This window comes from Macrotis lagotis, chromosome X, assembly GCF_037893015.1.
Source record: "Macrotis lagotis isolate mMagLag1 chromosome X, bilby.v1.9.chrom.fasta, whole genome shotgun sequence".
Classification (NCBI taxonomy): Eukaryota; Metazoa; Chordata; class Mammalia; order Peramelemorphia; family Peramelidae; genus Macrotis; species Macrotis lagotis.
The window spans coordinates 13,910,700-13,930,784 of NC_133666.1; the positions used below are offsets into that span (position 1 = coordinate 13,910,700).

Sequence of the window (20,085 nt, forward strand, 5' to 3'; positions counted from 1 at the left end):
TCGAGAACCAGAGAAGAGTGCAAAGAAGACAGTGCTGATTTAGAAAGCCCTCGAGACACTGTTTATAGAGTCATTAGTAACTTTTGAGTTGTGGGGGAGGGAGAATATTACTTGACATTTCTGTCTTATTTTTTCATCTGTGGAATGGTACAATCCTTGCATTATTCTCCTCACAGTGTTATTTTGCTAAAAGCACTTTGTAAGCTTCAATTGACTATCAAATCATGATTTTTTTTTCTAAAAAAAAAGAGAAATGGGCCATGAATGTTATGGCCTTTTAAGGCTATTTTATGAATATCAACTGGGCATGCATATATAAAATACCATTCACCTATACTTGTTAGGCATTTTGGGTTTTTCATGTATATCATGTGAAGACCTGGACAAACCTATAGACAGGGATGTTCAGAGCAATGAGGAAGCTCCCTGCTATGGGGGGATTTCAGAACAAGCCAGAGTGGGAAGGGTCTAGTGATGAGAAATTCTGGGAGTAGCTGGTGCCAAAGTTAGTTCTTGATTTTGATCCTTCTCTGCTTTCCCATCACCTGAAAAGCAGTCACCTAAGCATGCTCATCTCTTGCTGGTCAGTGAGCAGGGAATGGAAATACTGTCCTCCTCTTCCATAGTTCCTTCCACAGTGGCTGTTGATTGAGACACTGAATCCAGGTGTCTTCACTACACTGAACTAGACTCAGAGGGAGGTTACTTAGTTTGCCTAGCAGACCTATCAATGGAGATTTGTCTTCTCAGGGTTTCTGCCACAAATGTTGGGATAAGAAATTTAAGTTTAGAATTCCAAATAGGGTTTGAAAAAGGGATTTTCATCTTTGAATAATAGTATGATTGTCTTCCCAATTCAGTTGACAGTACAGTAACTCAATATATGTTCCCATTGGACAACATATTAAATGTGGGTTTCAAATTGAGGATGGCAAATGCAACATTGTTAAAATTTCTGTAGTACATTCCATTCAATGCAAAAAGGAACATATATTGCCTTGTCTGATTGAAGTTTCTTTTTGTTTTCTGGAGAACCTTGTGTTACCAAATTTAACCACTCTGTTTCTAACAGGTTTGTGACAAGCATAACAGTGTGCTCCAGCCTCAGAAGAAGAAGAAGGAAAAAATGACAGTGGCTCACCAGGACTATATAGCACTCTTTACGCCTGTGGAATCCCTTGGACAGCAGGATCACTGGTTAGTGGTTCATTGAGAAATGAGTGTGGGAAGGAGGGAAAAGGTGTTTGCAGTATGGGTGTGTTTGTGTGTGTGTGGTTGCACACACTTGCTGATAGTCTTAGATATGATAGCACAGGGTAAGTTCTTGCAGATCTTGCCAAGACAGATCTAGCAATGTGCTTGGTAATCCACCGACTAGCTTCACTAAGATTAAGGCAATTTATCTCTCAGTTGGCTATGGCATTGTTGATGAATGTTTAGGTTGAAAAAATTAGTGAAGCCTGTTTGCTAAGTGTCTTTGGAGAGCATGCCCACACTGCTTAAAGTCATAGCCATTGTATTTATCAGTGAACTATTGGAGGCATGTTTTCATTTACATTGGGGATTGTAAACACTAGTTTGAAAGTAACTTCCTGGCAAGTTATGTTTTCTCTATGAATTGGTTGTGCTTTCCAGAGTTGGAAATAACAAAATTATTATTCTTCATGTGGTGCTGAAGTAATGCTTTCTACTCTCCAGAGCAGAAAAGAAAGGGAATCAGCCAACATTGCTTATATAAAAGATCTTAGTTTATCTATTTCTTAAATTTCTGTTCTGTACCTATCTGTGTATGGAGTAGATTTAGTGAGTGTTTTGAAGCTCTCATAGGGTAGTTATGTGGAGGTGGTGGGGGGGGGACCAGTGACCCTGGTGACTATGGTGGTAACTTAAACTTTGTCTAAATATTTTCCTGATAAAGTCAGTTTGTTCTATAGCCATTGAGTGATACCAGTTAAATGAGAATATTTATTTCCTCTTCAGGTATCGTCCTGACTATAAGACAGATCAACAGACTACAGATAAATTCGGCTTGTGGTCCTTCCCAAAAATATTGATGGTTCATCTCAAGAAATTGTCATATAACCGATGCTGTAAGGATAAGCTTGACACAGTGGTTGAATGTCCACCAAGGTATGATTATTTAATACCTATATCAAACAGAATCACAATCAGGAAATCCTGTAGCAGAGCAGCTGGGAAAGGAACTTTGGCCAAAAAATATTTTCACTGTATGGCCTGGAGTTACAAAAAACCACTTTATTCTTATGTAAATGTATCTTTAATTATGACTATAGTTAAATCATACTTTAACTTGTCATTATAGAACCATTACATCATTTTAAAAAAATTTAGAACCGCTTTATCCAGGAAGTTGTTAGACATCTTTTCTCTTTCTCACTCCTCTTCCTTCTTCTGCTCCTTTTTCTTCTTCATCCTCTTCTCCTTCTTATTCCCCTTTGCCTTTGCCTACTCCTCCTTTTCCTTTGCCTTCTTCTTCGCCTTCTTCTCCTCCTCCTCCTTCTTGTTTTCTTCTTCTTCTTCTTCTTCTTCTTCTTCCTCTTCCTCCTCCTCCTTCTTCCTTCTTCCTCCTTTCTTCTATTTCTTTTTGGCTGGTAAAATCAGGATGAAGTATCACCTGAATACCTGAAGTATCACAAGAGGGGTAGTATGTGTGATGAATATTTCTCCAGGAAAATCTCCAGTATAGCTCTTCTTGGTGCACCCAGATGTTTGTTGGCAGTAGTGATCTCACTGTATTGATCAGAATAGATTTTCTTCTAAAGTCCTCATGTTTCCACTTTCTCATTTCTCTTTGCCAGGTGCCTTTGTAGCCCCACACACAGGGAAACATACCCCCTAAGTGAAATGGGTCACTTTTTTGATCTGCTATTCTTGAATTTTGACAGATTTACTTGAAGAACTTCTGCATTTTCTCTTGAAGAAAATGTTTGTTTTGATTTCTGATTTTGCATTCCTCTGGTATTTCCTGAATGAAATGACAACTATCTCAATAAGTGTAGATTTTTAAATATTTGAATCTCTTATCCTCTCCCCTAGCTTGGGATATATTTAGATGCTAATGACTACTGTAATCAGTGTGGAATTTGTTATGGGTGAAATTGGGGTTGCCAATTAAAGATTGAAAGATTAAGAATGAGATTGATTTGAATAGTGAATGAATCCACATACTGTCCTGGGATTTAAAACTACACATGGTTTATTATAGAAGGCTTGCAAAGTATACAGATTAAAAACTTTTCTCCTCCTAGGAAAAACAGTAAGCACTTTAAGGATAGGCTAATTAAACTTAGGGAGAGAAAGAGAGAGAGAGAGAGAGAGAGAGAGAGAGAGAGAGAGAGAGGACAGAGCCATAAGGACTGGCTTAGTTTGGCCACATGGCATAAGGGTTCATGGTTCTCCATCAGGGCCTAGGCCAGGAGCATATGACTTAAGAAAGAGAGAGAGATACGTTCATCCTTACAAGGTGAAGGTAAGGTCAAGAAGAGAGAAAGGATGTGTTTCTTCTTAAATGTATGTCTGTGGTGGGTTGCACAAAGGGTGGCACTTAGGGAGTGGTCCAGCACCTGGTTCAGATATTCTCCAATAGGCAAGTCATGTATTGGCCCTTCCAGTCCCAAGGTGCATGATTTATTAAGTCCAATATGTCATTTCCTGTCACACTAGTGTAAGCTTGCCTCATCAATGGTGAAAGTCAGGTATCTAGAAATTGGAAACTGGGGGAAGGGGGAAGCTGGAGGAAAAATGAACAGTTTAAGATTACTCCCATTTTGGAATGGAGTCACTTTGAACAACAGATTTCTGCAGATAGATACAAATAATATTTTTCCTTCTACAAATTTTTTTTCCAATCCAATCTTCTCTGCATCAGATTGAAGTACTGTGATACTAAATTCAGCTGGATTTTTTTATTAGCTATAACTAAAAACAATCTCCCCAACTTTAAGCCTGCTGAGGATTCCTTTTTTCTGAGTCTTCTTTCCCTGGAGACAGTAATTTTGGTAATATTTCCTCCCTGCTTACCCTTAGGGTCTATAACTAAGAATTCCTTGTCATTTCTATCAACTCTGAGAAGGAACCACTTGGTAAAAGCAAAGTTGGTCCTTGCCAATGCTCTTTCCATTTTAGTTGCATAGCTGGATTGGATAGAAAGAAATGTATTCCCCTTTCTTCCCTTTCTGTTGGGAGAGGAGGGGAGGCACTCTCCTCTGACAAAACTGCAGATCACCCTTTTTCCTCTTAACTTTGTCTTGTTGGGGGCACCATTTTCTTTTTTGTCTGGTCTTCTGTCCTGATCTCTGAATTTCAGGCCCACCACTTGGTGTCAGGGATCTGACTTTCCTTGGCTTCAACTGCCTTGCTCTATTTGCAGAGGCTGCCATGAAGCAGGGACTGTGGACCCTGTTTTATTTTTGCTTCATGATGGCAAAGACACCATTTGACTTATAGAACCTGGACTGGTGCTTTTATGTTTTGAAATGTATATGCCAAAGATATTTTCTGTTCCCACTAGAAACCTGTCAGCATCCTTGAAATACCACTCCCAATCCACTGTGCTAGCTTCTAGGCCACAAACTCAGTTTCTCCTCCATCTTTTCCTTCTTAAGAAATTCCCTAGATGGCTCACTGCCACTGCCTTTCTCTTGTGCTTAGGACTGCCCATCTCGGCTCCTTTAGTCTACCGGCATCACTGCTTCTGTCCCTGGCCTTCTTTCCCAAATATGCCAGGTCAGCAGCTGGTCCCCTGGATGCAACCTATAGATAGAACCAAAGCCAGGCAATGAAAGAGGTTTTCTGCTGCTGTACAGTAAGAGGAAGGTGGGCTGATGCTGAGCCTAGGGAGAACTCCAGGAGCAGCTCCTCCACCCCTCCCCTCCAGAGCTGTCAAATAGCCCCATCCCAAGAATTCCACAGGAGCTGTTGATTGGCTTCCAGGAGATGAAGGATTCCCCTAAAGGACCAGGAGCACTTCTCTCCAGGCCTTGTCTCCTGCCCTTCCCTCCCTATTCCAAAGCACTAGGATGGCAGTTTGGCTCCCTCTTGATTTCAGGGTATGGCTTTGGGGGGCCTGCCCCATGTTTAGCATGGGCAGCCCTGCCTGGGCCTGGCTGCCCGAAGTTTCAGCCAGGTCCTTTCTTTATCCTGGGCCCTCTGGTGGTAAAGGCAATGCCCCTTTGCCCTTTGCCTTCCCTTGATACAGGCAGTGCGGCCATGCCATGGTAGTGTTATAAATGGCTCGAGAATACTTAGTCCAGAGTGATTAAAATGGTTTTTATTAAGATATCTTAACAAAATGGCTACACCTCTCTCATGGTGGGAGAGAGGGGCAGGGAGATCCCAACATACAAGCTCTTTTATGCACTTTGAAAGACTTTGTTCCTGCCCCTTCATGCCAACCATAGGCTGAGGTCACAAATCTAATTTGATACCTTGGTTCCTATACATTTCCCCACCCTGCTCATTATACTAAGGAGCAAGAACAGATAGATCTCCTTGAGCATGTGCAAAGGAGGTCAAGACTAGGTTATTCTTGATCAGTTAAGGACTAGTTTGTTCTAATCTAGTTTGTCATTTTTAAATTGGGATTAGGAGAACTCTCCCAGTTTTGTGATTGACTGGGGCCATTCCCCCTTTGTAATGGATTCCTAAGTGGCCCCCCTCCACACCCTGTGAAGACCAACAACACCCTTCATTCCTCACAAGTCCCCCCTTTTCTTTTAAATAAATACTTGGTCTTCACACTTCACCAGCAAAGTCTTCCTCAAACGAATTCATAATCATCTTCGATAGTACTACTCACTTTTTCTATCAATATTTTTACCTCTTCCTTATTAGAGCCATCCACCAGTCCTAATTTGCTGATAGAATTTTGTACTATTTGAGTTATTAACTGGTTCATACATGGGAGACACACATGGCTAATCCACTTAGGGCCAATAGTAAGATACCCAGTAAATGTTTCCACCATGAACTAGTAAACCTATTCATCCAAAGAGGTACTAAAGGAGGGCTTGTCCATGTTTGGACTGGCACATGTGCCAACTTTCTGATATCCCTGGTTATAACTTTTACTACCTTCCCATTGTCATTTATCTTTAGACAACAATGTGATAAGCTCAGTTTACTACAGACTCCTCCTCCTTAAGCCATAATGTAGTCTAATACCAATTTTTTGTTAGCAAGGCTTGATCAGTCAGTAAGTCCAAGGCCTTAGCTGTGTGATTGGTAATTTTTCCACTACAGCTTGGAGTCTTATTAGTCTATTCAAGATATAAACTGGTGTTCCATAGTCCCAACTCCCATCCTGTGCCCAGGGAGTAGGCTCTTAAGTCTAGATAACAACTCCCTGACCAACTCTTTAGACAACTGGGTGTAAGCAGTAGTCCCACAAAGCCAATAATGTCCCCCTAGTGCTAGTTGGTCTTCCAGGAATATGGTTTCCAACAAATAGATAATACTGTTCCTCTTTACTTCCAAGGGGCCCTCTTAAATAGGCCATATAATCATCATGATAATAGGTACATTTCCAAAGCTGCTGTACCTCCCTCTACTGCAAGTTTTTATAGCAATATCTTTTTTTTTAGTTTTTTTTTTTGCAAGGCAAATGGGGTTAAGTGGCTTGCCCAAGGCCACACAGCTAGGCAATTATTAAGTGTCTGAGACCAGATTTGAACCCAGGTACTCCTGACTCCAAGGACAGTGCTTTATCCACTACACCACCTAGCCACCCTAGAAATATCTTTAGAAAGGTCTTCCTGGTTCCAAAATCGATCAAACTAAATTCCTGATTTTGTGCCATTGGACCAGTAACCCCAAGAATAGCTAATATACCTAGTGATGTTCCTTAAATCATTATTTTTGTAAATGGCCATTTCAGCACTTTCCTTGCAAGTCTATACTAACTCATAATCCCAGTTTCCCTGAACAAATGTTCCAGCTTGTGCATCTTTACAAGGGATCCAGGTACCATCATTAATCTTACATGAGTCTGAGGCCACCTATCTCTTGAAGGCATCAGTCATTTTCTAGAGTGCCCAGGTCAGCAGAAATCAGATGTGGGCACCTCACCTTCTTGTTCTCTCTTTTGATGAATAAACTTCTTTGAAGAAGGCATCCTTACACCACTTGCTATTTTGGTCAGTTTACTTCTGTTTTTGGTATTCCTGAAAATGAGAACCCTGACTTTGTACCAAACCATATCCCACTAAATAGAAGTCACATATCTTAAACCCCCCAAAATTCTTGGACCAGCAAGGAAAATGTGTTGATATATTCCTTGAGTTTTGTACCTGAAAGGCAGTTTCTGAGAGCTACTGGCGTGGGGAAAGTTAGGGAAAAGAAAGTTTAAGGTGATTATTAATATGTTATTTTAAGGATTACATTTTAAGGTGTTTCTTATTTCTAGAAGAAATGTTTAAAGGGTGATGTGACCCATGTCTGTAATTCCAGCTATGAGGGAGACAGGCTGGCAGATCTCTCCATTTTAAGAGTTCTGATTTGCAACTTCTGTTCAGAATACTCAATTTATCATTAAACTGGTGGGCCCCTAATGTTGGGGAGAGGGGTGTCACCAATTTAAAATCATAAAAGAACAGCCCTGAGATTATAAAAAACCTGCTCAGGATTTATTATGCAAGCCTGCAAAGATTAAAATCTTTTCTCCTCCTGGAGAAGTACCAAGAACCTTGTATCACCTTGTAAACTTCTCAAAATAATGAGGGAGGGAGGGAGGGAGGGAGAGAGAGAGAGAGAGAGAGAGAGAGAGAGAGAGAGAGAGAGAGAGTGAGTGTCAGGGAGAGGTGACTGGGCTAAGAATCTGGAGTTTACATACCACAAGGGTATTCTAGACCACATTTTTATAGTCTTGCCCATAAGGGTAAGGAGACTGTAGGCAAAGGGGGACATCCCTTCCCCTCTATGTGACTAGAAAAAACACTGGAATTTGGGGAATGGGAATGAGGAGATGTTACAAATTTACATTTAACAATGGAACAATAGGAGGCAATTTACATCACAGGAGCAGATAATATTTTTTACAAAATTTAACAGTATGAAGTTATTACAAAAATCTGTTTCCAATTACAAATCTCTTAAGTCTGTAATTCCCTGCATCATCAGAGGAGTGTGTTGGGGGAGGGGAAGAAACCAGAGTGGATAAAAACTCCTGTGCCTATCAGTTTGGGGATTAGATCATTAGAACTCCCTTAGCTGATATGGGGAGACCTATTTGTAAAAAAAAATAATGTAAAAAAATTTGAGTGATTCTTTGTAACCGACACTTTCGAAAAAATACAAAGTGAATGTCTTGTAGAGAGCCTCAGGTTCTCTAAAGGCAAAGGCTGAATAATATGATTAGTGTTGGAAAAGATATTCTAGATCATTTCATCTTATCCCTAGAGACTGTTCAAGAAAAATATATTAAAGCTTCCCAATTCTGTTCTTGCTGATTTAGGATAATGTAAACTCTTAGAGGGCAAGGACTTTTGCCTTTGTTTCCCCAGCATAGCCCAGGCCTAGCACCTGGCAGGTGCTTGACAGATATTTCTTGAATTGAGTTTGGTATTTAAGAATCCTAGACATTGACCTGCCTTGAAAGTCTGAATACAGAGAGAGGGGTGGTTAAGTATTCCAAATCTCTTATTTTTCATGCTACAGAACCAAAAGTTATATATACAACCCATTTTCCTCCCAAACTTCCTTCATAGCATCAAGGACACCTCAAAAGTTCTTCCTTATCTTCCTGCTCCTTATTCCCCTTGGTCTCAGTTTTTTTGAAAGCATTTCTCCAGATTTGTTCTGCCCTCCTTTCTGCACACCTGCCAGGTCCCCAGGTACTCTGCCCTGTCTCTCCTACCCATCCTTATGTTCCTACAAGCCCCTTCATCTTTAAGTACTAACTGAATGTGCTCCCCCATTGTCATCTCTCCTATTCCAAAGCAAAATCTGGTCCTTAATGCCATCAGGACCCTCAGTGCCCATGTCTCTAGCTTATGTGGGTCATCTCACTGTTAGTCAGGTTTGGGATGAATCAGAATAGCACTTTGCTAAAAATGTTAGGATTAATAAATTCATTAATGGTACTGGCCCAACACTATCACATGTTGCTTTTTGTTACATTTGCCCTTTCATTTATTTGCTTAGGCTTCCTTTATTCTATTCAGATTAACATTGACTATTTACGATCACCAGAAGTTTTGCCCCAATGCTCTATTTGATAATTCTGGTTTCCTCCCTCAGTATATTATTGAATAATGAACCTAAAATATTATCATTTTTGTCCTCCCCTTCTGGGGGAACAGGGAAGATGTGGATAGATATTTGAATGATGAAGCCAACAGTCCTTTCAACAATTCCCACCAAGAATCCGCAGAAACTATAGAGTATCTACTGGATATGATTGGTGAGTTTTCCTTGATGTTCAGAGATATGACAGTGTGTCTGGCTCTCATCTGTAAAATGAGACAATAAAGAAAGTCAATCTCATGGTTTTTAATTTGAACATTGTTACTAGTTTAAACTAAAAAGAATAGGATACATTAAAGCCAGCGATCTGGTCATCAGGAACCTTGTCCTCTAGGAACAGTTGAAACGTGACCTGGAAAATGAGGGATCCTTGATGGGATTCTTGAGTTGGGGGCAATGATGTGGCCACAAATTTCCAATATCCAAAATATAAAGAGAAGAATGTGATGAGTACAGTAAGAGAGGTAGAGGCCCTGGTAGAAGAGGGGGAAGATTCCTTGGTTGGGGAAATCCATAAAGGTTTTTTAGAGGTGGATTTGGGGCTGACCTTTGAAGGATAGGTAGCAGGATGGAAGGAAGAGATTGGGGAAATGCATTCTAGGGCATATGGCCCAGTGTAGCCACTGGAGGTGTTTAAGCCAATTAATGTCTATAGTGGACTTGCATCTCAGAAGGGATTGAGGTATTTCCTACTACCTATCTAGGTACTCGCTTTCTGTAGTAAGGGGTAGCTTGGGGAAAGACTTAAGACATTTACATTCCACTAGGGTCTCTGTGTCCCACAGTGGAGTTATTTATCTAGCTAACAATGGGATGGAAATCAGAAATCCACAGAATGTGTCCAGGTATAACATTTCCCCCACCCACAGAACATGCCAGGTGAGCACAGGTAATATTTTTCTTAATATTTCTTCTTCATCAACATGATCAAAGTTATGCTATCAGAAGACAATGGTAGCATGTGCAATATAGATTAAAGGAGATATCACTTTTTTGCTTGGGATAAAAAAAAGGTTTGGCAGATGGGAGATTGTAAATAATTGGTTTAGAAAAGTCTGCTGTATTATTCCTTTCAAAAAATATAGCAGACCAATGCGTTTTGAGAACCTCACAGCACCTAATAACTTCATTTGAGTATAACAAAATGTTTCTCATTTCAACTCACTTCTCTACATCTGTTTCCTCTTTGTAAAATGAGTCAATTGGTTTAGATCCTTAGATTCTCAAGGAATCTGCTCCTACATATGTCTGTGTTGCCAATGAGATTTGGGATTGCCAATTAAGGATAGAAATCAAGGGTTACTGAAAGCCTAAGGAATTTGTATGCTCCCTGGGATTTTAAAACTGCTCAGGAGGAACAGCTAGGTGGCACATGAATAGAACACCAGCTCTGAAATCAGGAGGACCTGAGTTCAAATTCATCCTCAGGCACTTAATAATTACCTGTGTGTCCTTGGGCAAGTCACTTAAACCCACTACCTTGCAAAAAAAAACTGCTTAGGATTTATTACAAATTATGACAGGGTAAAACTCCTGGACATTGTGTAAGCACTTTGAGGACAGTTTAGGTGAAGAGTGAGTGAAGATGTGGGTGAGGAAGGGAGAGAGACAGAGAGACAGAGACAGGGACAGTGAGAGAGATAGCCAGTCCCAGCCATGTGGCATGGGGAGACCATGGTGCATATGGCCTAAGAAAGAGAATGAGAGAAAGCCATCCTGCTGGGTGGAAGGTAGAATCAAGAAGCGACAAGAAGGGGCAGTGCTTCCTCTTAAATACACCCTATATTTAAATGCACTTAAATACACTCTTTAGTAGGTTGGACAAGGGGTGGCCAGGGAGTGGTCTAGCACCTAGGTCAGGTATACTCCAATATACTCTTTCCAGTCCCAAGGTATGTGACCTCTAAGTTTAACATGTCATTTCCTGGCACACCAGTGTCAATGGGCCAGGTCGGGTAACTGGGAACCAGAAGCTGGGTGACAGAGGAATGAGGAATGGTACAAATTTTACATTTAACAATGAAACATTAGAAGTCAGTTTACCTCTCAGGAGCAGAATGGAGCATTAGCAAAATTTAGCAGCATCTTATATTCATAATTCTCTACATCACATGGGATTGCCAGTGTAAGGTCCATACAGTTCTCTGAGAAGTACTGCACTCAATGATTTCTAAGGTACTTTCTAGCTCTAAGTCCACAACCCAAGAGAATCACCAAAGCAGAAGGTTTGGGAGGTTTTTAGATGCCCCATTTTGGAGTCAGAGGGAGAAGGGAACAGCAAGAAGCTGAGGAAGAAGACAGTCAACTTTACCCAAGTCATGACTGATACCTGAACCAGTGTCCTCTCTGTTCTTCCAGTTCACAAACAAATGCTTGCCCATTTTTTGTTCAGTCCATGTAAAACCATGAAAATGCGTCAAACAAGCTCTCAGAAACAATATTGGTAATTCCAAATATTCCCATTTGTGCCTTTTCTGTACCAGGAAAAAGCCCCATTTTACTCTGGCACTAAGGGTGATAGTTACAGAATTTGAGTTAAACATGGAAGCCTGGAGCAAGGGTGGCCAGATTTGTTTCACCATCCCAGTAGATCATCTGAACTGCTCAGAACAATTCATTCTTACTGAAAACTTGCAGAATGTCTATTCACATTTTAATGCAATATTTTTTAGACCATACAAGCATGGAAACTATTGAAGAACTGACTGAAAAGATAGAAATTGAAAATGAGTTAAACTGGGAGTGCAGTGGCTCAGAAGGTTCTCTCTTCAAAGAGGAATTCCTGGCCCTCTTCAAGGATGAGAATATGCCCAAGGCCATGGAAGCAGAAGCAAGCTGCCTAAAGCCAACTTTGGATGATGAGAAAATAATAGAAACCATCTTGGATTTGGAAGAAGACTATCATTTGATGACCTCTTTTAAACATCACATTAAGTAAGGTTCGTTCATTTTAGCTTTAGATTTTTCCCTTGATTGCTGTGGTAATCAGTCTAGCTGGGAAGGCATTTGTCCCAGACAGTCACATCAGTTCCTGCACCTTTTCCTTCCCAGATCTTTCTTCCCTATCCTTCTTTCACCCAAGTTTAGATTTTATATTTATTTTCCAATAGTGTTTTTCTTACTCTTGGTTTTCTTAAAGTCCCTTAACAGTTTCAATCTGTTTCTTAATTGCTTATAAATACAGCCACTGGCCAAGGGCCTCTGAACTAGTTCTCTCCCAATTGGCTGCATCCCTAGCAAGCCTGGTGTCCATTTAGAGATGGAAGAGTCTTGAGAGTACTAGTCTAACCTCATTTGGAACTGAAGAAACTGAGGCCTTGGACTCCTCAGAGGCCAGCACTCTGACAAGGAAGCTCAATGATGGTCTGAGGCCAGCAGGTCTCCCTAGTGGTGATGAGTCCAACTTTCTGGACCTAGAGAGGAGGGCATCCCACTCAGAGGGCACAGATATCTCAGAGGAGGAGATATCTTCCTTAGGTGGGGAGGAAAGCCCAGGTCTGGAGTGTGAGCAGGCAGGACAGTGTGGCTGAAAGAACATCACCCAAGTCAGCCCTGGGCTGGACAGGTGGACTCCTCATTCCATCCTGTTTTTTTCCCTGCCTCCTGGGTTTGCTGAGTCTTGTCCAGGCTTTTTGGGAGAAAGAAGAGGAAGTTGCCCAGGTGCCCCACCCCAATCCATGGGCCATAAGCATCTTGGCGTGAAGGGCTGGAAGAGAGACACAGGGCAGGTGACTTGCCCAAGGTCAGAGGTATCAAGAAGGACTGAATGGAAGTGAGCCCAGAGCCGCTCTGTCCTTCCATTCTTCCTGGTCCTAGGCCACGGCCATCAGGGCCCCTGTCCTGGCAGCTTGCTTCCCTCAGTTCCCTAATTCCCATCGAGTCATGCCTTTCTGTGTGAAGAAGAAGACAGCCTTTAAGAATAAAAGGATGAGGGCAGCTAGGTGGTGCAGTGGATAGAGCACTGGCCCTGCCAGGAGTACCTGAGTTCAAATCTGACCTCAGACACTTAATAATTACCTACCTGTGTGGCCTTGGGCAAGCCACTTAACCCCATTGCCTTGCAAACAAAAGAATAAAAGAATGACCAAGCAGCCAGGGTGGGCTTGTTGAGGCTACCACTTGCACACTGAGCTGGTTGCTTCATCATGTTCTCTAACCACCTGAGAGCAGGAGCAGGGACCTCAGGGTAGATGGGTCCTATTAGGGTCCAGGATGAGAAGGGATTCCCTAACACTTCCAAAGGCCTAACACAGGGTTCAGATTCATCAGAGGATCATAGGTAGGGCTACCATTGCAACTTGTGCTGAATGTTTGCCCTAAATAAGTTTGTGACTCACTAAGGGGTGATATGGGAACTCTGGAAGTAAGTGAAATGGGGAGCTACCTGTGGAGGAGTCAGAAGACTCCTTGGGAGGGACTGAAGGCAGACAGGTGCCTGTGACTGGTGTATACCCAGACATGCCTGTGGACCTAGGCACATGGGTCTCATTGCCAGACATGCCTACACTGGGGACCTGCAGGTCAGGCCTATGTATGTGGGTATGTGGGAGGGGAATGAGCTAGGTAGGGGGGTGCCCAGCATGGAGAGAAGGTTACAGCCCCTGTTGTCTGGGGGCCAGAGATCGGTGGTAGGGTGATTGAGGAGGGGGTATCCTGGTGTTTGGGAATGTGGTGAGGTGAAAATTTGTTGGGGTGGGAATTGGTGAGGAGGGGATACCATGAGGACAGTGTGAGGAACTGAACTGAAAAGATCTCTCTTAGAAGCAGGTAGGTTGGTGGGCATGCTGAGGATGACAGAGAGAGATTTCAAGAAATCTAAAGGCCAAATTCCCATATCCAGCTCAACCTTTGCGGTCTGTCCCAGGCTGATGGTAGAAAGCCTTTGCCCTGAGTTCATGCCATGCCCCTTCCCTGACACACAGTTTCTTTTTTGAGGCTAGTGCTCCTGCCACCTTCTCCCAGGAAAGAGCAAGAAAAGGCAAACCACTGTCCCTCATGCTCTGATGGTGAGAAAAGTGGGAGACAGGAGCAGACAGAGACAGGACCAGCGAGAGATAGACAGGGGCTGGATCCAAATCTAAGTTCTGGAAATGGGAGTTTCAGACTTTTCTGAGGGGCTTTTCCTCATCCCCCATGGTGGTCTTCTGTACTCATAGTAGGAGAGTGGATGGATTGTACTTAGAACCCAAAGACCAAAATAGAATGAAGGCTAGAAATGCCCAGTGTCTGACCTACAAACAGGAAAATTAGGAAGCCCTTTGATTTCATGGGTCCTGAGAAGCTCCGCCACAAAAAGATTTACAGAAGAGGGGTTTATTTGGATAAATAGATGAAATCTGCCAGTTCCTCAGGGAAGAAAAGAAATGATGATAAATTCAATTCTGGGAATAACCTTGAGAATTTTCCCTTTGGGAATTTGTATCCCAGAAGTCCTTATGATGACCCAGCAGTAGTTCCCCTCCAGGTGAAGTCTGGGCATGCTAACTTTTTCAACCTAAGGAAATAGCCTCAGAGGACATGGGATTGGAGCACTGTGTCTCCAGATCTCTTTATCTTTAAGGGACCTGGGACCATAGGACTTTGATAAATTTCTAAAATGTAAAACTGTCAGCCTCAGTAATAGCTGATTAACTTTTTAAATGGTTTTGTGTCATTTGATCATCCCACATCCCACACAAAATTTTTGGCATGCCAATATGAGATCTGTTTCTGTGGAAGCACTGAAGTATAATTATGTTTGAAAACCAAAATAGATTTGAATTGGCTTGAAGAATAAATGGGGAATTGTGAAACTGCAATTTGTCAACTCCACACCCAACCTTCATAGAACAGGTCTTGGACAAGCACTCTGGGAGGTCCATACTACTAATGGGACTCCAAGTCAAGCCTGACCAGTGAAAAACTCCAGTGTTTCTACTTAGACTTAGCAAGAATTTACTTCTTGAGAAAAAAAAAAAAGCTTTGGGTTTGGCATCAGGAGACACAGGAAGCATCAGTCTAGCTTGCACTTGAGGTTGAGATAGAGGAGGCTGGTAGGAACCACATCACAAGAATAAAAGACAAAGCCTTGTGCTATGAGTCAGAGGACCTGGTTTTTCATCCTGCTCTGCTGCTTACTCCCTAGGTAAACCTTAGACAAGTTACAACTTCAGGGTCTCTGCTTTCTCACCTGTAAAGAGCTGGGGTGGCCAATCTTTATGGCCCTTCCTAGTTCTCTAAGGCCAGAAATCACCATACACAACAATCTCAGAAGAATTAGTCAGGAAGAACTGAGTTTAAATCCATCCTCAGACACTTAGCTGGGTGACCTTCAGCAAGTCACCTAACCTCTGCTTGCCTCAGTTTCCTTAAGTGTAAAATGAGGATATTCATAGCAGCTGTTGTTCAGACTGGTTAGCATCAAAGGAGATAATATTTCTAAAGTTTAGCACAGCATTGGACCATTTATATAGGTGAGATTTAAATGTGCAATCCCTTTCCCTTCATTCCCAAAAATAAGGACACTGGAAAGACATGTGTGAAGGGCTACGTAGGCTACTGCCCATTTCTTCTGTAAAATGGACTGATCAGGGAATCCTCGATCATCTTGTTATCCTAGGATGGAGTTTTGTCTGTGGATCCATTGCACCTTGCAATCGAATAAAATGTGCCCTCGCACTTTGTTGAGAGGACACAGGGAACTGTTCCTTTTTGATTCCTAGGGAATGTGACTGCTTCCAAGGGGTGAAGTGGGTAGAGTTTATTCATTGATCATTTTCACCAGTTTCCATTGAACATGACCCTCTTTCCTTTCTCATTCTTTCTCTATCCTGGGCTTTCAGGAAATGAAAATAGAAAAGGATGACTAGCTGGAGATGCATATGGTGAACCTGAATGAGGATCTCCAGTTCCTGGCTGCCTTCTTCTGTCTTCTGACTGTTTTATGCAAGCTCTAGCATTTCCAAAGGATCTAGCATTCTTGAATGTAATAGTTTGGATAATAAGCCTCCTGGAAGTACATTTCCTTAGTAGCATGTCCTCTAGAGAAAGAAAAGAAACACTGATGTGGAGATGTGGTTCATGCAGCCATATCTCCAAGAGACCTGCACCTTGCCAACCCTCCATGATAATGCTGTGAATTGCTCAGGGAACACTGGTAGAAGGTAAATGGGAAATATTTGCTAAGCAACATTGTATTCAGGAAGCTGTCTTCACTTTTGATTATTTTTCTTTCTGTAATTACTCCAAGTATACTCTGAGTCTTTTTTGATGCTATGCATTTGCTGTGTATAAAAATAAAAGATTTCCATACCTATGCTCACATTGTATACTGAATGTTGATGTGGGAGTTGGGGATGCTGTTACCAAATACCCAGAGATGAGTTATACCTAATCGTATTGTACAGATGTGAACCCAGAGTCCTTGGAAGGTGGCAAGAGTCATGTGGTATGAGATAGATTAATGATGACTTCTGTGTAAGAAATGTCATAGAAGATATCATCAAGGACATATTCACCCTAAAAGGAAGTGAACTAGGGATAGTAAGGAGCAAGAGATACCTAAATCAACTTAACGATATTAAAACATCCAGAGAAAGTCCTCCAACAACTACTATCTGTTGTGTTCTAAAGTCCTCAACAAGGCTCAGCTTCTTTCCTCATACTGCAAGGTTTCTGGAGAAGTATAATTTTTCCATCTTTTATCTTTGTGTTGTCTTTATTTCCCCATATATCCCTCTCCTGTCCTTCCCAGAGAATTATCCTTTGTAACCAAGAAGGAAAAAAAAGCGGCAGAGCAAAACCATGCCATTCAAGTCTGAGAATTTATGCAATGTTTTAGACCCACAGTCCTCCATCTCTACAAAAAAGGCAAAGAGCTCCATTTTCTTACCTCTTATCTGGGTCTAAGCTTAGTTCTGTCCTGTCTGATTTTTTTTGTTGTTGTTGCTGTTCTTTCTGTTTACATCCTTGGAAGCATTGGGCACACAATTTTCTTGATACTCCTTACTTTATTTTGCATCAGGTCATATCTGTCTTCCCATGCTTCTCTAACTACTGTAACATTCATGATTTTGCAGTGTAGCAATGTTCCATTTGTGTACATTCATGTGGCATAATATGTTTAGTCATTCTCTAATCAATGGACATCCACTTTGTTTTCAATTCTTTGTTGCCACAGATGTGTTGCTCTGAGTATTTTGGTGTTGCTGGGTCTAGCAGAAATTTATCTGAGAAGGGCCAAGGGCTTGTCTCTATGAAAGGAGGGGCCCAAAATAATAGAAAAGCATGAAATGCAACATCCCTGAAGCAGAGTGTCTTTCCTCTGGGAAACATGGGACCAGGTATGGGTCTTGACATGCTGTATTGTACCAACCCAGCAACCCAGGGATCAACTTGGTACTTCGGAATGCTCTGAAATCTTTACAAAGAACCCCCCCCCAAAGGCTGTAGATACCCCTTTAGAGTCTTTTCTTACTCTCCCCCAATTCCATCCCTAAGCCTAATCATCTGGCCTCATTTTCTACCTCAGTTACTATCCTCCTCTTCAGAATAATTAGGTTACCTCTCCTCTGACCTCTGACACCAGGCCAGGGCCAAGTATCCCTCAGGTAGGGTAAAGGATCATGGAGTTTAGAGCTGGAAGAAACTCTTTAAAGGTCGGGTAGATGAAGCCCTTATTTACATGATGAGGAAATTGAATCCTGAAATGGCAGATGATGGCATGGAGAGAAGACTTGTCTGAGGTCACACAGGATGTGACACAACTGGTTTTCCTAGCCATGCTTTTTGATTCCCAGTTCTTTCCTCCAAGGGGCTTGCAGCTTTAGTCCTCCTCATAGCAAGTGTTTTGATGGTTTTGTTTTTGTTTTTTGAGTTTTCCAAGGGTTAAATGAATTTGCACAATGAGGAGTTAATCATAGGAGGTGAATAGGCAGAGCAGAAATCCAAAAGGTCAACGGAAAGATTTAGACTTGTTTATCCATGATATGAGGCATAGACAGAGAAGTAGCCAAAAAGCAAGTCAGTCTATGACCTAATCTAGCTGAGAATAAGGCTCCTGCCCTGTGGACAGAGAAGAGCAATAGTTCCACAGCAACTGCTTAAAGGACCATTTTGGGCACCATCTACTCTCATGAATTGGTTGGTTGGTGTCCTTAGGAGGCCAACATGACACCACTTTGATAAAGTCAAGTTACAGCATGATCAGACCAAAAAAAGTTTGGAATGCTGCACCACAGGTCAGGCACAAATTGTCCATGCTCTAAGGCAAATACTGGTTCTACTTCATGGTATTCTTTGTATTTGATTTATGGTCCTTCCTTGTCTGTGGAGCCGAATCTGTACTGAAAGGAGGTTGAGTCGTCATTTTCCCCACACTGTACCCAAATGACACAAGGATCCCAGAATTCAGTGGAAGACTGATTAACTTTGAAAGGAGGAGGAGCATTTGCCAAACAGCCCAGGCCAGGAAAATCTTCAATCAAAGCCTGCCAGATTCAGCCTCAGAATCCAAATTCTTTCACTAAAACCAAAGACCTGCTAAATAGTTGCCACACATGTTAAGGAAACACAGTCTACATGCTCAATTCATCTTCGTGATGAAGAAAAGAAATTCTTTCATACCTGTGTGCCCAAGTCTGTGTCAAGGGGAGCCCTTCCCCTTCTCTGCATGTGTGTTTGGGGGAGGGAGTGAACAACAGATGTGGAAGAGCTGAGGAGTCCGACAGGGACACTGAGAGACAGAGAAAGAGAGAAGGCAGATTGAGAGAAGGAAGAGAGTCAGAGAAACAGATGAGAGAGAGAGAGAGAGAGAGAGAGAGAGAGAGAGAGAGAGAGAGAGAGAGAGAGAATGCAACAGAGAGAGAATAGAGAGACAAAGAGAGAGGAGGGCTGAATTGAATTCACATCGACATGTTCTCAGTTCCTGGGAGGAAGCCATCACATGGCTCCTTGAAGGAACTATGCACCTCAGGGAGATTTTCACGAGACCCAAATGGTGATGATTCAACTGCAGGCAGCCTAGGTCTGGGCATTGGTCATCATTAGATTTTTGTAAAGTTGGTGTTTCAGGAATCAGAGCATCTTGTTCTGGACCATGAGGGGTATTTTGAAGGGTTCCAATGATCTATTCCCCAAGTCAGCCTGCAACAGAGTCTTCAGACTGCTCATTCTGGTGGAGAAGTCAGCAGCTGTTCACAGAACAATTCCTAGATTTGAATTATTGATGAATGGTTTTTTAGCCATAGAATTTCTAAGAAAATGATTGGGGCAGCTAAGTGGTGTGGTGAATCAAGCACTAGCCCTGGAGTGAGGAGGAACTGAGTTCAAATCCAGCCTCAGACACTACACTGACTAGCTGTGTGACCTTGGGTAAGTCACTTAACCCTGACTGTCTCACATCCAGGACCATCTCCAATCATCCTTGAGTGGAATATTCCCAATAAAATGTTATTAGGGTAAATAATTTTAGTGAACTCCTCTCAGGGTAAGAAATATTAAGAAAAATAAACCATTATTCTTAGAAGAAAGACCTTGCATTCCAAATGAGACTTGTAATGCCACCTGTTTTTTCAATACGGATATTTTTACTAACTGGGAGTATAGTATACTGGTCCTAGAAAGACCTTGTGTTCCAAGACAAGTTCACAATTTTATGGTAAACTTCTTTTTACTAGACTTAGACATTGCTTCATTAAGATAGTTATAATCCTAAAGTTTATTCTCACCATCTGGATGGTGAAGTAATATTTTATGAAAACCTTTCATTCTTTTCTATGTTGCTGGGGTAGATTTTTATGAGTAGAATGTAACTGAAGACTAACCAATGAGTTAGCAGAAAGACAG

At 41.8% G+C, this 20,085-nt stretch overlaps 1 protein-coding gene across 2 annotated transcripts; it reads left to right on the top strand.

Annotated features, from left to right (window-relative positions):
• Nucleotides 1-1,036: 1,036 nt before the first annotated feature.
• LOC141502178 (uncharacterized protein C3orf62-like) lies at nucleotides 1,037-16,557 on the top strand. 2 transcript variants are annotated; one of them, XM_074206796.1, is made up of 5 exons: nucleotides 1,037-1,197; nucleotides 1,981-2,130; nucleotides 9,318-9,418; nucleotides 11,934-12,200; nucleotides 16,083-16,557. In XM_074206796.1, exons 1-4 carry the CDS (start codon nucleotides 1,127-1,129, stop codon nucleotides 12,197-12,199), a joined length of 588 nt encoding a protein of 195 aa, XP_074062897.1. In that variant the 5' UTR covers nucleotides 1,037-1,126; the 3' UTR covers nucleotide 12,200; nucleotides 16,083-16,557. The 2 variants fall into 2 exon arrangements, with proteins under 2 accessions (XP_074062897.1, XP_074062896.1); XM_074206795.1 differs by having other exon boundaries at nucleotides 11,934-12,195.
• The last annotated feature ends 3,528 nt before the right edge of the window (nucleotides 16,558-20,085 follow it).